The sequence below is a fragment of the Rhinoderma darwinii genome, chromosome 7, assembly GCF_050947455.1.
Source record: "Rhinoderma darwinii isolate aRhiDar2 chromosome 7, aRhiDar2.hap1, whole genome shotgun sequence".
In the NCBI taxonomy this organism is placed as follows: Eukaryota; Metazoa; Chordata; class Amphibia; order Anura; family Rhinodermatidae; genus Rhinoderma; species Rhinoderma darwinii.
In genome coordinates, this window is record NC_134693.1 from 122,918,385 (window position 1) to 122,935,916 (window position 17,532).

At 42.0% G+C, this 17,532-nt stretch overlaps 1 protein-coding gene across 3 annotated transcripts in view; it reads left to right on the forward strand.

Moving 5' to 3' along the window:
* The window catches only part of ABHD6 (abhydrolase domain containing 6, acylglycerol lipase), a 40,283-nt gene that overhangs the window by 18,541 nt on the left and 4,210 nt on the right, over positions 1-17,532 (forward strand). For all 3 annotated transcript variants that reach the window (XM_075832386.1, XM_075832385.1, XM_075832388.1), the window contains exons 3-7: positions 2,030-2,186; positions 2,809-2,922; positions 6,555-6,687; positions 9,220-9,377; positions 16,400-16,454. In XM_075832386.1, coding sequence (XP_075688501.1) covers positions 2,030-2,186; positions 2,809-2,922; positions 6,555-6,687; positions 9,220-9,377; positions 16,400-16,454 — 617 coding nt within the window. The remainder of the gene's footprint in view (positions 1-2,029; positions 2,187-2,808; positions 2,923-6,554; positions 6,688-9,219; positions 9,378-16,399; positions 16,455-17,532) is intronic.

Genomic DNA, 17,532 nt, shown 5'->3' on the forward strand with positions numbered 1-17,532 from the left:
GTATGGGGCAGCTATGGGCATTATAGTGTATAGGGGCAGCTATGGGGCATTATACTGTATGGGGATGGCTATGGGGCATTATACTGTATGATTGCATCTTTGTGGGCATTATACTGTATGGGGCATCTGTGTGGGCATTATACTGTATGGGGCAGCTATGGGGGGCATTATGCTGTATGGGGGGATTTGTTTGGGCATTATACTGCATGGGGGCATCTGTGGGCATTATACAGCATGGGGGAGTCTGTTTGGGTATTATACAGCATGAGGGCATTGGTGTGGGAATTATTCCGTATGGGGGCACCTGTTCAGGCTTTATAATGTGGGTGCATCTATGGGGGCATTATACTATATCGTGGCAGCTACGGGGACATTATTCTGTATGTTAGCAGCTATTTGGCATTATTCTGTTTGGGGGCAGCTATTTGGCATTATACTGTGTGGGAGGCACTATGGGAGCATGATACTGTGTGAGCTGAACCGGGTGTATATGGGCGGGATTAGAGGCATGGCTTAAAAGGAAAAAACTTCCCTCTTTCCGATACTTGAAAGTTGTGAGGTATGTCCTAAGATACTTTGACAGAGGCCTGTAGAGAGATTAAAAAACAGCGCCGGATTCAGGGGGAAGGCGGGAATCCAGGTATGGCTTCAATTTAACATTTTTTTCGGACATGACAGGTCCTCTTTAAATGGTAACTAACTCTTCAACAAACTTTGCATAAATCAATAGTACAAGTGAATATAAGAAACTTTGTAATACATCTTATTAGAGAATAATGCCTCTTTTTCCACTTATCAGCCCCCCACCCCCCCCCCCCCCCCTCCTAACTGCTCACTCTAAATTTATTGCTTAACCTGTCTCCTCATAGAAGTCTATGGGGTGGGGAATGCGAGCAGGAGCAGAGTGAGAAAAACACACGCAGACAGGCTGCAGCTTCCTTGTAAGAGTTATATCTCACCCCAGTGCTCGATTCTCAGCTACACTGTTTATTACTCTTGTATAATCTCATCCATACTGCAGCAGCTTCTACGTATGTGATAGATAGAGATAAGAGAGCAGGATTCTCCTCTCTGTGTGCATTGTATAGAATACATGATGGCAGTTAGACCCCATTCACTAGGCCCCATTCACTGAGAATTAAAGATAGAGCCTGCAGCGGGGAAAACTGCTGAATAATGCAGAATACTAGTCATATAATGGGCAACAATAGTGTTATTTCACAGGACAGGTGATAGGTGTATGATCATTGGGACTCCTCACTGCGCGATCGAAGTAAGGAGGATTTTAATTTGAGAGGCGGTCGCGCATGTGCGTTGCCGCTCCATTCAAAGTCTATGGGAATGACGGCTATGGGTACTCGGCCCCACAGTCATTTAAAATCAGGACTAGAGATTGTTCTAGAGATCATGGGGGTCCCAGTAGTGGAGCCCCCCGCGATCATACATTTATTACTTATTCTGATCACCATTTAAATATTAGTAAATTCTCTGCTATGGATCCATTGTTTAATTCTAGAGAAATTCTGATGATAAGTTATATAAGTGTCTCCAGTGGCGGAGCTTCTCTTTAACTATAATATAATAATTCAATATAAATCCGCTTGTGTAAAAAACATATTTTAAATGGCCTTTGTTGACCGTCATCTGGCTCTGAGCAAGAACCTTGAAATAAGGCCTCATGCACACGACCGTAGCCATGTGCACGGCCGTGATTTTCGGGTCGGCCGGCAGCGGACTGTCAGCCGCGAGCCACCCGCAAATCGCGGGCCATGCGCATGGTCGCGGCCATTATTTTCAATGAGCCTGGACCGCAGAACACGGCTGTAATAAGACTTGCCCGTTCTTTCTGCGGTGCGGGCTCCCGAGCCATGCACGGACCGTGAAAACCACAGTTGTGTGCATGGCCACATAGGAATGAATGGGGCCGCAATTCTCCCGTGGATTTTCGGGGGAATTGCGGCCGCAAAAGCACGTTCGTGTGCATGGGGCCTAAGACTGATGCTAAAAAAACCTTGTGGTTATGTTGCAGGTACTGGCGCAGGGCTTTGGGGATGCAGGTCAAATATGCCAGCCATGGGAACTACAAGTTCTGTTACACATCCCGAGGACGACCAGGGCCAAAGCCATCCATCCTTATGTTACATGGATTCTCTGCTCATAAAGATATGTGGCTGGCCATAGTCAAGGTGGGTGTAACCAGTTTTACCTTCTATATTTTGTCTCACCAGCCATCCCTGGGGGTTAAAGGCATATTCCAACCAGAGACATTTATAGTATTTTCATAGATTATCCCATAAATGTCTGGGACCTCTACTTATAGGGAGGACGGAAGTTCTGTGACTCCCCCACCTATCTGTAGAAGGCAGGCAGTGGTATCAAAAAAGAGTTAGAAGCAGGAGACATCTAGTAGCTATCTCTCTTCATTGTAGTCTATGGGACTTACGGGAACGGACTCTGCAAAAATCAAAAATAAATAAAAAAGACTTCTCGTCAGCATACACCTTTCATTTATTGATTTTCACCTGTAGCACAGTGGGTATATATCTGCCAATCACTGAACGAGATATTTCTGACAGTTAGGGGACAGGTGGAAAGGCCCCATATACATAAGATCCTCAGCCGTTTCGGTCGATATTGGCCGGTTCGGCTAAATTTTCTCTCATGCTAATGACCAGCTTTATTGTATGGTGCCAGGATGGCAGACATGAGGTACCAAACACAGTAAGTCTTTAATCTCTAGTCTCAATGCTAAACATGTGTCTGAATCTTACTTGCCTAAATCATACATGTTATCCTTCTGTCTTACAGTTCCTTCCTAAAAACTTACACCTGATTTGTGTGGATATGCCTGGACATGAGGGAACTACACGCTACGCTTTAGACGACTATTCATTCAATGGTCAGGTCAAAAGAATACATCAGGTATGTAATATATAATGAAGCGCCTCAAGGTCCTTGGTGTGCCCTTTTCCAGATATTGGGTGTCACATCTGTATTGCCACCTGAATACAAGATTCCTGATATTAGCAATATATGCAACAACAAGTAACAAAGGCAGTAGAGACACAGATCCTGTCTTTCCTGTGCTTCCCTTTCTGAAAAATCAAATAGATAGTAAACCGATTTGGAAGGTAGCATCAACATGACAGCCAGGATCTAGTGGCAATGGGGTTAAAACTCTCTGTGTCTGACTACGACTACTATATATCATGTCAATTAAAAAGCAACGCACTAGAGTAACACTGGCGAAACCTTCAACTAATATGATTTCTATTGAATTGGAGGGGGATATCTAAATAGGGCAGAAATAACTAGACATGATCATACTTCCTAATATTTTGGTTTAGTTAGAAACCGCATGCTTGGAGACCTTGGCTGCAGTTTTCGTTTACTTACCTATTGCCGATAGGTCTGCTTTATGGATGAGAAAAATGCACTGGGGGAGATTTACAAATGCACCAGAATTCTGTCACATATTTCGCCAAAAAAGTGTTGTGAATGGCGTGCATTACATTTGTTTTGTGTTTTGGACACTTTTTACGCTTCCCTCAACAATTTTGAAAATGGGGCATGACTAAAAGATGCGCCAAATTTATTAACGGAATACACTCAAAATATTGGTGTAAAGTATACCATCCAAGAAGTGGCATAAAAAAGAAAAAAAGTTTCTATCATCTAGTGAGATGTGCCAAACTTATCATAAAGCGAGCGCCATTCTGATAAATTTGGTGCAGTTTCTGCATGTCTGGTTTAGTTTTATCCTGTCTAAGGCCTGATTCACACGAACGTGTTAAACGTCCGTGGGACGGCCATTGAAATAGCGCTCGTCCCACGGACCTATGTAATTCAATGTGGCCGTTCACACAGCCGCTGTTTCAATGGACCGTGTGAAGGGTCCGTGGGAAAATAGGACATGTCCTATCTTTTCACACATCACGCATCTCTCCATAGACTCTCAACTATGGGGGATGCGTGACATCGCGTCCCACAGCGCTGAGCACGGATGCACCTCGGCCGTGAAAAACTGCAGTTTTTCACATCCGAGATGCACAGCGCTCGTGTGAATCAGGCCTAACTTTAGGACAGTATTAATAAATAATAATACTGCCCCATTGCTCCCTATGTATGAATCCCACATTCGGAGCAGCACTATGTATGGAAAATGTAGTTAACAAAAACGGTAAACTTTGCAGCCGCAAGTTCAGTGCACAGGGACTGAATTTTTAACCGTACATTACGAATTAAAATCAAATAATTTATTTTATTCGAAATGAATGAAATATATTAGCAAGTACAATTTATTATAGTCTTATATAAATATGGAGAACCCCTTTAATTGTGGACTTCTTAGTACAACTGTAGGTAACTGCATACACGGGCTTATAATAGTCACCTTCATTACCGACATCATTTCTGGGACTATAAGTAAGGACATTCGGTCCCGCTTTATCTTTGATACAATATATTATCTAGAACTTTAGCCATGTATTATAATGCAAAAGGAATCTGCATCTTCAGAGGAAAGTTGAATCCCTAACCTTGACAGATGCTAGATATCTATGCAAAATGTTGCATAACGTATTTCACGAATGTAAATGCGAAAGAGGAAACCTCAACACAATCACATTAATAGCACTTTGATAGATTGCACTTACGGATAAACACATGTCACACTGTCTTTAGAGATATGCCAATGCTCTCTAATTCTTTATAGATTAAAATCTTCCCTGTCATGCAGTGTGCGTAAGATGATTAAATTCCATCTGCTTCATCTTTTCACTTAATAGAAGGAATCAAAAAGCTAAAGACAAAATCGTGATGATTTAAAAATATAATAATCCCTTTTAAATGTTCAATATACAATCCTCATTTTTATGTAACACGTGTTCCACAGTTCGCACAGTCAGATAAACCGCTATACATAGAAAAGGCATAAAAAATAAAAATACTATAATAGTAGTAATGAAATAAATAGGAAATGAACCAGTGTTTTTGCAATTTACACTATAAGGCCATATTCATATAATATGGATTCTGTCAAGATTTAGGGACGGATTCTGCACTCAAATCCTGACAGAATGCGCTGGCATTTCGCCGGCAATGCGTGTCAATGGGGTATTTCATGCTCAGGAAAAAAATCTGGGTGAAATAATGTCTGCATCATCTTTATTATTGACACGGATTCTCTGCCTAATAGCTGCAATAAATTACAATAGAGCGAATAATCCCCTCAATGTGCGGCTATAATCTGAGTTTCAGCTGCGGACTTCTGCCACAAATTATCTCTAAAATCCAAGGCGGATTTGCATAGGGAAAATCCCAACACCTCTTGCACACGACCGAGTTCGGTCCGTGAACAATGGTCTGAGTGTCGGTTGAATTTCCTGGCCCGGCCACTGTACAGGTGATCGTGACTCCTGACATCATAGACATTTTATGATGCTAGTAGTCTCTTCGTCCCCACGGACTCCTAAAATGTCTATGATGCCAGGAGTCCCGTTCACTTGTACCTTGGTCGGGCCGGGAAATCCAGCCGACAGTCATATTGTTTTTCACGGCCCGATCTCGGTCGTGTGCCAGAGCACTAACTGTGTGAACATACCCTAAACAATCCAGTCTTTAACAAATAAATTAAATTAAAGCAAAGCCTTCATTTAAGTAAATGATTCTTGTCATTGATATACTATTTAATATTAGGCAGGGAGAAACCGCTGCATGGAGCTCCATTACAAGGGCAAGCTGACAATTCGGGCAATAGGGCAGTGTCAAAGGTCCCATAACCAGAGGGGGCCCACAGCCCATTAGTCTGTTACATCACTCCTTACAGTTTAGGTACACTTCGTGAATGCATATTATTTACTGAAACCATATGGCTAATATTTTGTGGAGGGCCCATGACCTTGAATTCCTAGGGGCCCATATCACTCATTTCTCCCCTGCTAGAAGTGTGTTGCATCTACTACATTACTCGATTCCTTGTGTGTGCCTGTGCATATCCCTTAGTCTGGCCCTAGCCTAATGATGGCCCTTTGATGGATTCAAGGGCACAATTTGAGGGGGCCTTAAAGTGATTTTCCCGTTCTAAGAAATTCCTCAGGATAGGTCATCAATAACTCATCGGTCTGGGGCCCCGCTGACCAAATATTTTGAAGGGGCCCGATCGCTCGTACTAGGGCTGCTGCCCCTTTATTTCCTTTACTGCTCACACTGTGAATCGCCGACATGCTTGAAGCGGCCGTTCACAGTATTACAGGCTTCTCCCATTCACTTCAGACTACAAACAAACCCTGTGTGGTCGGTGACAGATAAAAGAGAATGACACATGAATGCTGGATCAGACTACACAGAGGGTTTGTTTGTAGTCTGTAGACATGGAGACACATTGGTCTGCATGGGAGCTTTCTACACAACATCAGGATATTTTTAATGAAGAATATTTGCATAAAATACTGTTTGCAAAAGTGCACATAGCCCGTAAATTCATTAGATGATCATGAGTTAGTCCACAAATTCGTTTTTTCATTATTTAAATGTTATTTTTGCTTGTTTTACAGTTTGTTGAAAGCATCAATTTGAATAAGAAGCCTTTCCATCTTGTCGGTACATCCATGGGGGGATGTGTCGCTGGGGTTTATGCTTCGCACTATCCCTCTGACATCTCCAGCTTGACTCTCATTTGCCCTGCAGGTAAATGCATTTACTGTGTGTTGGATAAAATATCCTATTTCTTTAAAGCCTTATTCAAATGAGCGTGTCCGTTTTGCGTCCACAAAAAAGTAGCGTATTTCATCCATTTCAGTTCCGTGTGGCATCAGTTTTTCATGTCTGTGTTTCTGCACTTCCTGGTTTTTTTCCTAATTTCTTTAGCAAATGATGCATGAAAAACGGACAGCACACGGATGTTGTCCGTGTTTTCCACACATACGTAGACTTTAATGGGTGACCTGGTCCGCAAAAATGAACCAAAATAGGACATGCAGTGAGTTTCACACAACAGACACACGCTCCGTGAAAAAACACAGACGTGTGAATAGCCCCATTGAATTGCATGGGTCAGTGTGCTGTCAGTTATTTTACGCCCGTCTGAATAATCACTAAATCTTTGTCAATTATTAGTTTGTTTGTTTTTATTATAGGTGTTTAACCCCTTAGTGGCCAGCCTATTTTAAGCCCTAATGACCAAGCTATTTTTTTAAGTTTTTCCATCATCTCAATCAAAGAGCTATACATTTTTTTATTTTTGCGTCTACATAGCTGTATAAGGTCTTGTTTTTTGCGGGACAAGTTGTGTTTTTTAATAGCACCATTTTGGGGTACATATCATTTATTGATTTACTTTTTTTGGGGGGGGGGGGGGAATAGAAAAAACTGCAATTTCGACAATCTATATCGATTTATTATTAACTTCGTTAAACTTATTTTTTTACTAGTCCCACTAGGGGACTTCACTATGCGATCATCCGATTGCTTTTATAATACACTGCACTACTTCTGTATTGCAGTGTATTACTGCCTGTCTGTGTAAGGGTATGTTCACACGAGGGCGTCCGTTACGGCTGAAATTACGGGGATGTTTCAGCCTGAAAACATCCCCGTAATTTCAGCCGTACCGGCATGTGCAGGCGCTTGAACGCCGCGTCAATTACGGCCGTAATTAGCGCTGCTCTTCATTGGAGTCAATGAATAACGGCTCCAATTACGGCCAAAGAAGTGACAGGTCACTTCTTTGACGCGGGCGTCTATTTACGCGCCGTCATTTGACAGCGGCGCGTAAATATACGCCTCGTGTGAACAGACAAACGTCTGCCCATTGCTTTCAATGGGCAGATGTTTGTCAGCGCTATTGAGGCGCTATTTTCAGACGTAATTCGGGGCAAAAACGCCCGAATTACGTCCGTAAATAGGCCGTGTGAACATACCCTAAAACGGACAGGCATCTCCTAGGCTATGCCTCTGGCATGGCCTAGCAGGCATTAACTAGAGGCAGACCTGGGGGCCTTTATTAGGCCCTCGACTGCCATAGAAACCACCGACACCCTGCGATCGTATGACAGGGTACCGGTGGGGTGAGAGGGGGAGCCCTCTCCCACCCTCCAAAACCACTCCGATGCGGCGCTCGCGATTGAGCTTCGCATCTGAGGGGTTAAACTGGCAAGATCGATACTGATATCGATCTCGCCCATTCGAGCAGGGCAGCTCCCAGCCCTCAGCTACCGGAGGTAGCTGAGAGCAGGGAGATTTAACTACTCCCTGCTCTAATTATTTACTCCGATGCAGCGCCGGAAAAAGGCTATTGCACCGGAATTAGTGGCCGCCATAAAATTACTAATGGGTAGTCACTAACGGGTTAGTCATGAAACCCAAAAAAGTAACCATGTAATATAAAGTTATTTCTGTTGTGCGCTGTTTTCTGGATCTTTAGAATCAGGATGTCACAGCTACGTACCCCCTTCTGTATCAGTGAATGAATCTTGAAATGACCGAGCTGAGATTTTTAGCTGCATTTTATAATTAGAATATGTAAATCTATACTAGCAGGTCTGTTTTAGTCTCCGTTCACACTAACGTTATATCTTCCATTAACAGAGCCATGACATTTATGATAAATCCATTGTGAAACGGATCCTGATGGATCCCATTGACTTATAATGGGTGCGTCAGGTTTCCTATATGATTGGAAGTATTTTATGAACACTGCTACACAATTCTTTGTAGTAGATACAATGGGATATGCAGTTCATGGTTGATGTTATTACCTCGTTGGCACTTATGTTTGGTCTAAACTTCTTCATGGGCACAGTTCGGGTTGGCACCACTTTGTCTTTGGTGGGAACAGTCTGCTACGAGTACTACTTTAATTTATAACATTGCATTGTTATGGCTGGCCAAAAATTGCTGTGGCACATGGTAGATCAGGGGAATCGTGGTCCGGTACACTATAGTGAAGAGAGCTGCCTGGGAATAGGTAAATGGGGGTCACCGGAACCCCCATTTTTCTAATAGATGAGCGTTCCAGAAGCTATAAGGCAGTTACAGCATATGTCATAAATTCTTAAGATGGGGAATACTCCTTTAAGCTTGCCATAGACGGATACACTCAAGAAAAAAAAAAATTATTTTTAGCAAAATGTAAAACTCATAAAAATTTTTTTTTATTGTGGCTTATATTTACTGTAGCAACCTGTCCTGTTTTTTCCCCTCTTATTTCTCTATTTCTAGGTTTGCAATATCCTACTGACAGCAAATTCCTGAAGCAGCTGAATGTCTTAAAGGAATCTGGCAACAACCAAAAAATTCCCCTTATCCCATCCACTGCAGAAGAAATGGAGCAAATGCTGAAGCTTTGTTCATACGTTCGCTTTAAGATTCCACAACAGGTGCGATATTTTCTGTATTACACTATTGTTTATATTCGCTTTAACCATTGCAGACAAAAAGTGAAGGTATTGCCCATCGCAACATGTCAACGAATTAAATTTTCTCTCTAATTTTTCTAGTGTATGTTTGAAAATTAAAGCAGTGATTTCATTGGTTGCCATCATCAGCTCCTCCAACTTTTGTCTGCATTAGTCATCGGGCCTAATTTATCAAAACTGGCCTTGTTGTCCAAAGCAACCAATCACAGTGCAGCTATTACTTTTCCAGAGCAATTAACAAAATGAAAGCTGAGTGCCGATTGGTTGCTATGGGCAACAAGGGCAGTGTTTTTGTGAGACAGTTTGGATCACTGAGACCAATGGTTTGAAAACTGAGAGAAAAAAGGTCCTTATTGGCCAAAGCAACCAATCAGAACACTCTAAAAATGAAATGTAGACACTGGTTGCTATGGGAAACAAGAACATGTTTTCTCTCAGTCTGATAAATAAGGCCCATAACCCCTACCAGTACCAACCGTAACATGGACGAATTTTACAAAAATAATATCAAAGAACCTCTACCATGGTTGGGGTAATTCTGCGACTAGCAAGCAACTCAAAGTTACTTTGGAGCCCAAGCCTCACTCATATTAACTTGTGACATCATTATTTATTTCTTTGGGGGGGGGGGGCAGGTTTTGTACATATAGTATTTCTTGAAAAATCCTATCTCGGAGTAAATGTACCGAAAAATATTTATTTGTTTTCTTTTCGGTCAGAAAAAGTTGCACAAAAATGTACTTAACTTTTAGTTTTAGAATGATTGTTTTCGAAAGCGGGGCGACAACCAATATGGCTGCTATTACAGCCCCTTGAGAGGTTACCGGCCAGCTTTCCTGGAATCCTGAAGGGCAAATCTGCCTAGTTTTTTAGCGACACAGACACCAGGGTTATATTACTGCATAACGAGGCTAATTTGCCAACCAGAAGTCTAGGAAAGCTGGTTGACAACCTCTGTTGGAGCTGTAATATCGGCCATATTGGCTGTAGCCAAAATTTCCTAAAAACAAGAATAACTTAAAGGCATCCTCTGCTTTGGACAATGCCTACTTGTTAAAGGGGACAGTTGACAAAAAGCAGATCCCTTATAGGACCCCCAGCAATCAGCTGTAATCTGTAGGAAAACCTGGCAGTGTTTAATTTCACTGCAGGAGAACCTAAGCATGGGTTGTCTGTGTAATGTAGGACTGGTCTTCCAAAGCGGGAGACTCTCTTTGTAACCGCTGACCAAGAGGTGAGGATCCTGAGCAGGGTACCCCTCTATTAAATCAGAATTCTCCAATAGGGATCTGAAAATGGGTTTTCTAAATTGGACAACCCCTTTAGTAGAATTTCTTTTAAGTTGACTTAAAGGGGTTTTCCAGGGACATTTTTCTTCTCAGGCCGTGCAGCGCACGAGCACTGAGGAGGTTTACTAATAAGAGGTAAATAGGGCGGGCATTGAGGCGTAGTCAAAGAGGCGGGCATTGAGGAGACTGTGGACCAATTGGATACCTGAAACCCGAGTGTACGTCAGAAGTCCCGGGTTTTGAGGCATCCCATTGGTCTACGGACTCCTCAATGTCCGCTCCGTTCATTCTCTTGCTTGTATTTCAATAACAGCACGAATAAATATATATATATATATATATATATATATGGAACATTATGATGTGGATCACATTAGATATCTGAGGTGCGGTCACAGGATTCTGTGACCGCACCTCAGATAAAGCAGGTGGGCGGGATAAACTAAAGGGGAAGGCAGAACTAGTAGTGGGGGGCCAATAGACACAAACGGGGCAGAATAATTAGTAAAGAACAACCTTGTGTCGTAACTTAGGTCAATGAGGTATTGACACAGGACTGTGTGTATTCTAACTCTCGTGCACGAGCCGGTGTTGAGAGAAAAAAAGAGACAGACGAAAATCAGAACTTCCGGCAGGGCAGAGGTACGGAGAATAGGAAGGAAAGTCTTCAGATTTAATACAGACTATATATTAGCAACTTTATTAAATAGTTACATAGAATGTTAGGTCAAAAATGTTGTTTCCCTGGAAAACCCCTTTAAAGTGATAATCCCAGAATAGGGCTGGGCAATTATGACCTAATCAAAATCCCGATTAATTGAACATGTTAGCTCGAGTACTATTATTTAGGCCACACCCCTTTTGCATGATACACACCCTATTTGCATGTTATGCCATTGAATTAATATTTATCCCCTGAGCCTTATTTATACTGCTTACTAAATATAATATACCCCCTGACACCGCCCCTACACAGTATATTGCCGCCATAGTGCTCCCCATACAGTATAATGCCCTATAACTGCCCTCCACACAGTATAATGCCCCCAGAGTATAATGCCCCCCATAGCTGCCACCACACAGTATAATAACCCCCCTAACTGTCCTCCAAACCGTATAATGCCCTCCATAACTGCTCTCCACAAAGTATAATGCCCCTATAGCTGCCCTCACACAGTATAATGCCTTCATAACTGCCCCCAATAGTGCCTAATAAAAATAATATACATACTCCCCTAACCCTATTGCAATTACGAGTGGAGGAGAACCCTCTGCCCCTCTGGTCTGTGCAGCTCGGTGCAGACAGGCGCGATGACGTCACTGCCTCGCGTCCAGCGATACATAATGAATGGTAGAGCAGGGGCCTTACGGTCCCCTGCTCTTCCATTGGGTTCAACTGTATCTGTGTCCTGAAGATGCAGATACAGTTTAAACTGGGAAAACATAATTGATAAAACCGAAATTCACACGATGACGACTATTAATGGCACTGAATTTCGATTTGGATTACTTTTCAATTAATTGTCCAGCCCTATCCCAGAATCAACATTTATCACCATAGGTTATAACTGTCTGATCGCTTGGGCCCCACCGCTGGGATCCCCACCCATCACGAGAACGGGGTCCCATGTCCCCCATTCTTTCTCACTGCACTGTGGATAGATGATAAATGTTGAATCTGTGAATACCCTTTATGGAATTCACTCTTTTTGGTTTTCGTTTTATTAATTTAAGGTGTTTAAGTACTTTTTTTTTTGTACATGTGTTTTCATTCTACTGCTCTAATAGAAATCCATCCAATCATAGTCTCCAAGCTCCATTATTTATTTCAGATCCTTGTGCATATGCCACTGTACAGAATCAGCCCTCTACAAGGCACAGATGGTTCATAGCAGTAGGGTTGGCACTGAATTCTCTGTGGTTGCGCTTCTCTGCCCTACTAACCAATTCCCTTGTGTATCTGGATATGAAGCGTGCCTAGTCGGTCCAGATAATGTAGTAATACTTATCCAAAATCCTTATCTATAAGAAAGATACATATTAGAAACATAGATCAGAGCCTTACCTCCTGCTGCCAGTTTGGAGATAAAATCGATGAATCTTTTGATGCCCTCTATGCGATAAAGCCACATCATGAGTGACTTCAACATATTCTAACAGGTTCTAAACTATTTTAGACATACAATGAATATATGCAGCTTTGTTAGGTGAGGGCTCCAGGATGACTTTTGTTTCGATGGGGGAAAAGGACAATTGTTGCAAATCACAAGCCATTTTTTCTCCTATAGGGAAACATTGAGATTATGCGATGACGGTCACGCAACTAAAACTCACAAGGGAGCTCTAAGCATCATTCTCCAGTTCTCTGACCGCAGCCAGCAATATATACAATCGTTGTATTTATTGTAGTTGTCATAGCTACATCCAGGGACATGTGTGTATGTATATATATATATATATAAGAAGGCAGAACGGTAACTCAGCAGTTAACATTATTGCCTTGCAGCACTGGGGTCATGGGTTTGAAGGCGACCAAGGGCAACATCTGCATGGAGTTTGTATGTTCTCCTTGTGTTTGTGTGGGTTTCCTCTGGGTACCCCGGTTTCCTCCCATACTCCAGAAACATACTAATAGGTTAATTGGCTTCCTATGACATTGGTCCATGTGTGTATGAGAATGGGAATTTACATTGTGAGACCTCTTAGGGACAGGGACTGATATGAGTAAAGACCATCTCTGCACAGTGCTGCAGTGGTGTAATGATCATGGTCCCAGTTGGTACAAGGAAATGGGGGCCTGACCCGCATTCCCCTAAGTGTGCCAGATCAGGCCTCGGCAAAGGTCTGCGCCGCAGTGTCAGGTTGTTATATGCGACGGAGGACACCACGACCAGCGTCAGGATGTTGTATGCTGTGTTGCACATAACGTCATGATGCTGCCTGTCAGGACCGACCTTGTATGCGCCGCAGTACAGACCTTTGATGGTGCCCCATGCGGTCGCCTGACAAAGATCAGGGGCAGAACCCCTGTGGAGATGAGAAGAGCAACGATGAGTGAAGTTTTTTTATGTCCAATATGGAGGGTGCTGTGGATGAAAATCAGTAATCTTTCATTACAAATAGACACATTGTTACAAGTATGACAAGCCAATTACTTCCATCAGAGCCAGCGGAAAATGTTACTAATTGTTATTACACAAGGAAGCGTGAAATATCTCCTGTGAAATGAATTCACCAGAGAAAACGCAGAACATGCAGATGATACGATAACAAGATGTATTACAGTCACTGCCATGTTATGATTGACATCCCTAGGCAATGGTTTGTTTAAAATATATTTATACTAATGGCAATGTCTGAAAAAGTAATTTCTTGGCTAAATAAAAATTCTAGAGTTACATAGTTACAAGTTCAACCTTTCCCAAATCAAGTATACATCCACATTGCTAAATTATTTATAAGCCTCACTGCCATCATTAGATAAGCTCTTTTTTGAATGTCGTCATGGTATCTGCCATTACTACATCTTGGGGGAGGGTATTCCATAGTTTCCTAGTCTGTGTAGCTACACACCCCAACTGTTAACTCCCAGTTGTTAATTTATTCATCAATTTCTAGGAGGAATAACAGAGGAATGGCACAACGTTGAGTTCTAAGAAAAGATGCTCCAGAATTGTTATTTCATGGGATCACAATTATTAACTAAAACAGACATGCCAGGAGAAGTGACAGGTTCTCTTTAAATATTGGTACAACATCAGCATCCTCCAATCCTGCGGCAATAAGAGTCTTCGGGTATGTTCACACAGCTTATTTTCAGGCTGGTTTTGGAGCAGGAAAGCCTAGTTTTATGCTCCAAAATACACTTGAAATAAGTCTGCAAACCGTTTCCCATTGAATTCAATGGGAAATACACTGTGCTGTTCACATGAGGCTTATTTTTACGCTGCTGAATTTAAAAAAACGCCTCGTAAAAAGAAGCAGCATGTGAATTCTTGAGGCGGTTTTTAGAGCTGATTTTCTATTGACACTATGAAAAACGCCTCAAAAGAAGCTACAAATTAAAATAAGCTTCATTTTCAGCTTAAAAAACGGCTGAAACTCAGAGGCTGTTTTCTCTGAAAACAGCTTTGTCATTTTCAGCCATTTTTGAACTTTTCGTGTGAACGTACCCATATATATAACAGTCTATAAATTACCAATCTCAATTCCCTAAATACACGTGGATGAATGCTGTCTGGGCTGGCGGCTTTGTCAATATTTAGTTTTTGCAGACGCAGCTGTACATTATCTTTTTCTGGACAGCAGTTACCGTCATCATAATTTCTTGTATGCCCTGTTGGTGGGATCCAGCGTTGTTTTCCACACTCGACGTGATGCTGAAGCCCCACCCACATTTTCCAAAACGTGTTAAAAAAAAGTGGCACAGGAGCTTCTTAGAGATAACATTTTGGCCAAATACCAGATTTTTTATGTATTTATGTTACAATTACTTTTTGCCTTGGGGTATGTTCACGCAGAGTTTTTTGCAGGCAGACAATTCTATCTGGAAAAATTAGGTCAGTTTTTTTTTAAAGTGCTTTTGCACTTAAAAAAGCCGTTTTTTTACGCTATTTTTGTTGCGTTTTTTTACCTATATCTTCAACAGGCAAAAGAAAAATCTGTGAGCGTCAAAAAACGCGTCAGGTGTTTGCGGTGTTTTTTTTGTCTACCATTGATCTCAATGGGGTTTTTGAGGTGGAAAACGCCTCAGGATAGGGCACGTCGCTTCTTTTTCCAGCGAGCGTTTTTTTCTGCTCGCGGGAAAAAAACGCCTCCACCTCCCATTGAAAACAATGGGAGACAATTTTGGCAGTTTTTTTGCCGCGGTTTCCGCGACAAACGTGTCAAAAAACTGCGTGTGAACAGGGACTTATTGTTCCTTTTCGTAAAATAAATGAAAAACCGAAGAGGACTACATTTTAAATTGGTGGATCACTTGGCGCATATAGGATAATCTAATCAGTTGACGCATAGAAAAATGAGCTTGGTCATGCAGAGGTATAACTTGGAGGTCCTGGGCCCCAGGGCCTAATCTGTTACAGGGCCCCCAATGACCATGTGCCATTTATAATACTGATGTCTTCTTACATGGCAGAGGGGCAATTATGAGTGTGACGGCTACCACTACATCCCCAGCTGTCATGGGTGGACATTAGTTCACCAACAAGTCCAAAAGCTATTTCTGGACACCCCAATTAGGTGTACATGACTTATGTTAACTGTCCCACAACCCTTTAGCATTTGCCCATAAGCTGATGATGGGGTAAGTGTCGCTGGTGTAAGTACCCCCTCCCCCAAATCAGCTGTTTGCAACGATCTGAAAGGAAAAAAACATGAAAAATAATCAAGATGAGTAGACCTGGTTTATCCCATTGTGAAAATGTTTAGATTCCAATACTGCATTCTGGCCACTACTACAATAATGACACTTCATAGTAACATTCACTTTCTATATATTGGCCTTTTCACATGTATTAGCGACATTGCTCTTCCGGATCAGTAGAGTTCTTTTACTTTTGGTAAACTCTGTAAAAAAAAAAAAGCTCTACTATTAGATTGAAAGCTCTCATTGCTAAAGTCTGCTTATCACTATAATATATTAACAGTATATACTTTATATCTAATCTGTATAACGTCTATCTTTATTTCTAGGTTTTACAAGGACTCGTTGATGTTCGCGTTCCTCATAATGACTTTTATAGGAAATGTAAGTTATATGGAATAACATGGCGGAGAGTACAAACCTGCTTATTACTGACATATAAACATGGCTAGAAATGAATGGGCTTTTTATTAGAGCTGGTAATAACGTTCATAATATCATTCATAATAGGTGGCTGTTTGGCAGGGAATGGAAATAGTATCTTTATATATTTGTTCATGAGTATTGAAGAGAATTATTAAAGATGCTCTGTCACCAGATTTTGCAGCCCCTATCTGCTATTGCAGCAGATAGGCGCTGCAATGTAGATTACAGTAACGTTTTTATTTTTAAAAAACGAGCATTTTTGGCCAAGTTATGCAAATGAGGCTTGCAAAAGTCCAAGTGGGTGTGTTTAAAGTAAAAGTCCAAGTGGGCGTGTATTATGTGCGTACATCGTGGCGTGTTTAATACTTTTACTAGCTGGGCGTTCTGATGAGAAGTATCATCCACTTCTCTTCAGAACGCCCAGCTTCTGGCAGTGCAGATCTGTGACGTCACTCACAGGTCCTGCATCGTGTCGGACACATCGGCACCAGAGGCTACAGTTGATTCTGCAGCAGCATCAGCGTTTGCAGGTAAGTAGCTACATCGACTTACCTGCTAACGCCGATGCTGCTGCAGAATCATCTGTAGCCTCTGGTGCCGATGTGTCCTCGCTCGTCTGACACGATGCAGGACCTGTGAGTGACGTCACAGCGTGATCTGGCAGAAGCTGGGCGTTCTGAAGAGAAGTGGATGATACTTCTCATCAGAACGCCCAGCTAGTAAAAGTATTAAAAACGCCCCGATGTACGCACCTAATACACGCCCAGTTGGACTTTTACTTTAAACACACCCACTTGGACTTTTGCAAGCCTCATTTGCATAACTACAAAAATGGTCATAACTTGGCCAAAAATGCTCGTTTTTTAATAATAAAAACGTTACTGTAATCTACATTGTAGCGCCGATCTGCTGCAATAGCAGATAGGGGCTGCAAAATCTGGTGACAGAGCCTCTTTAAGTTTCACCTTTTTTGCATATACCACACCAAAACACAAGACGATCCCATCAATATGTCCTATTAGTTAGCAATTGTGTA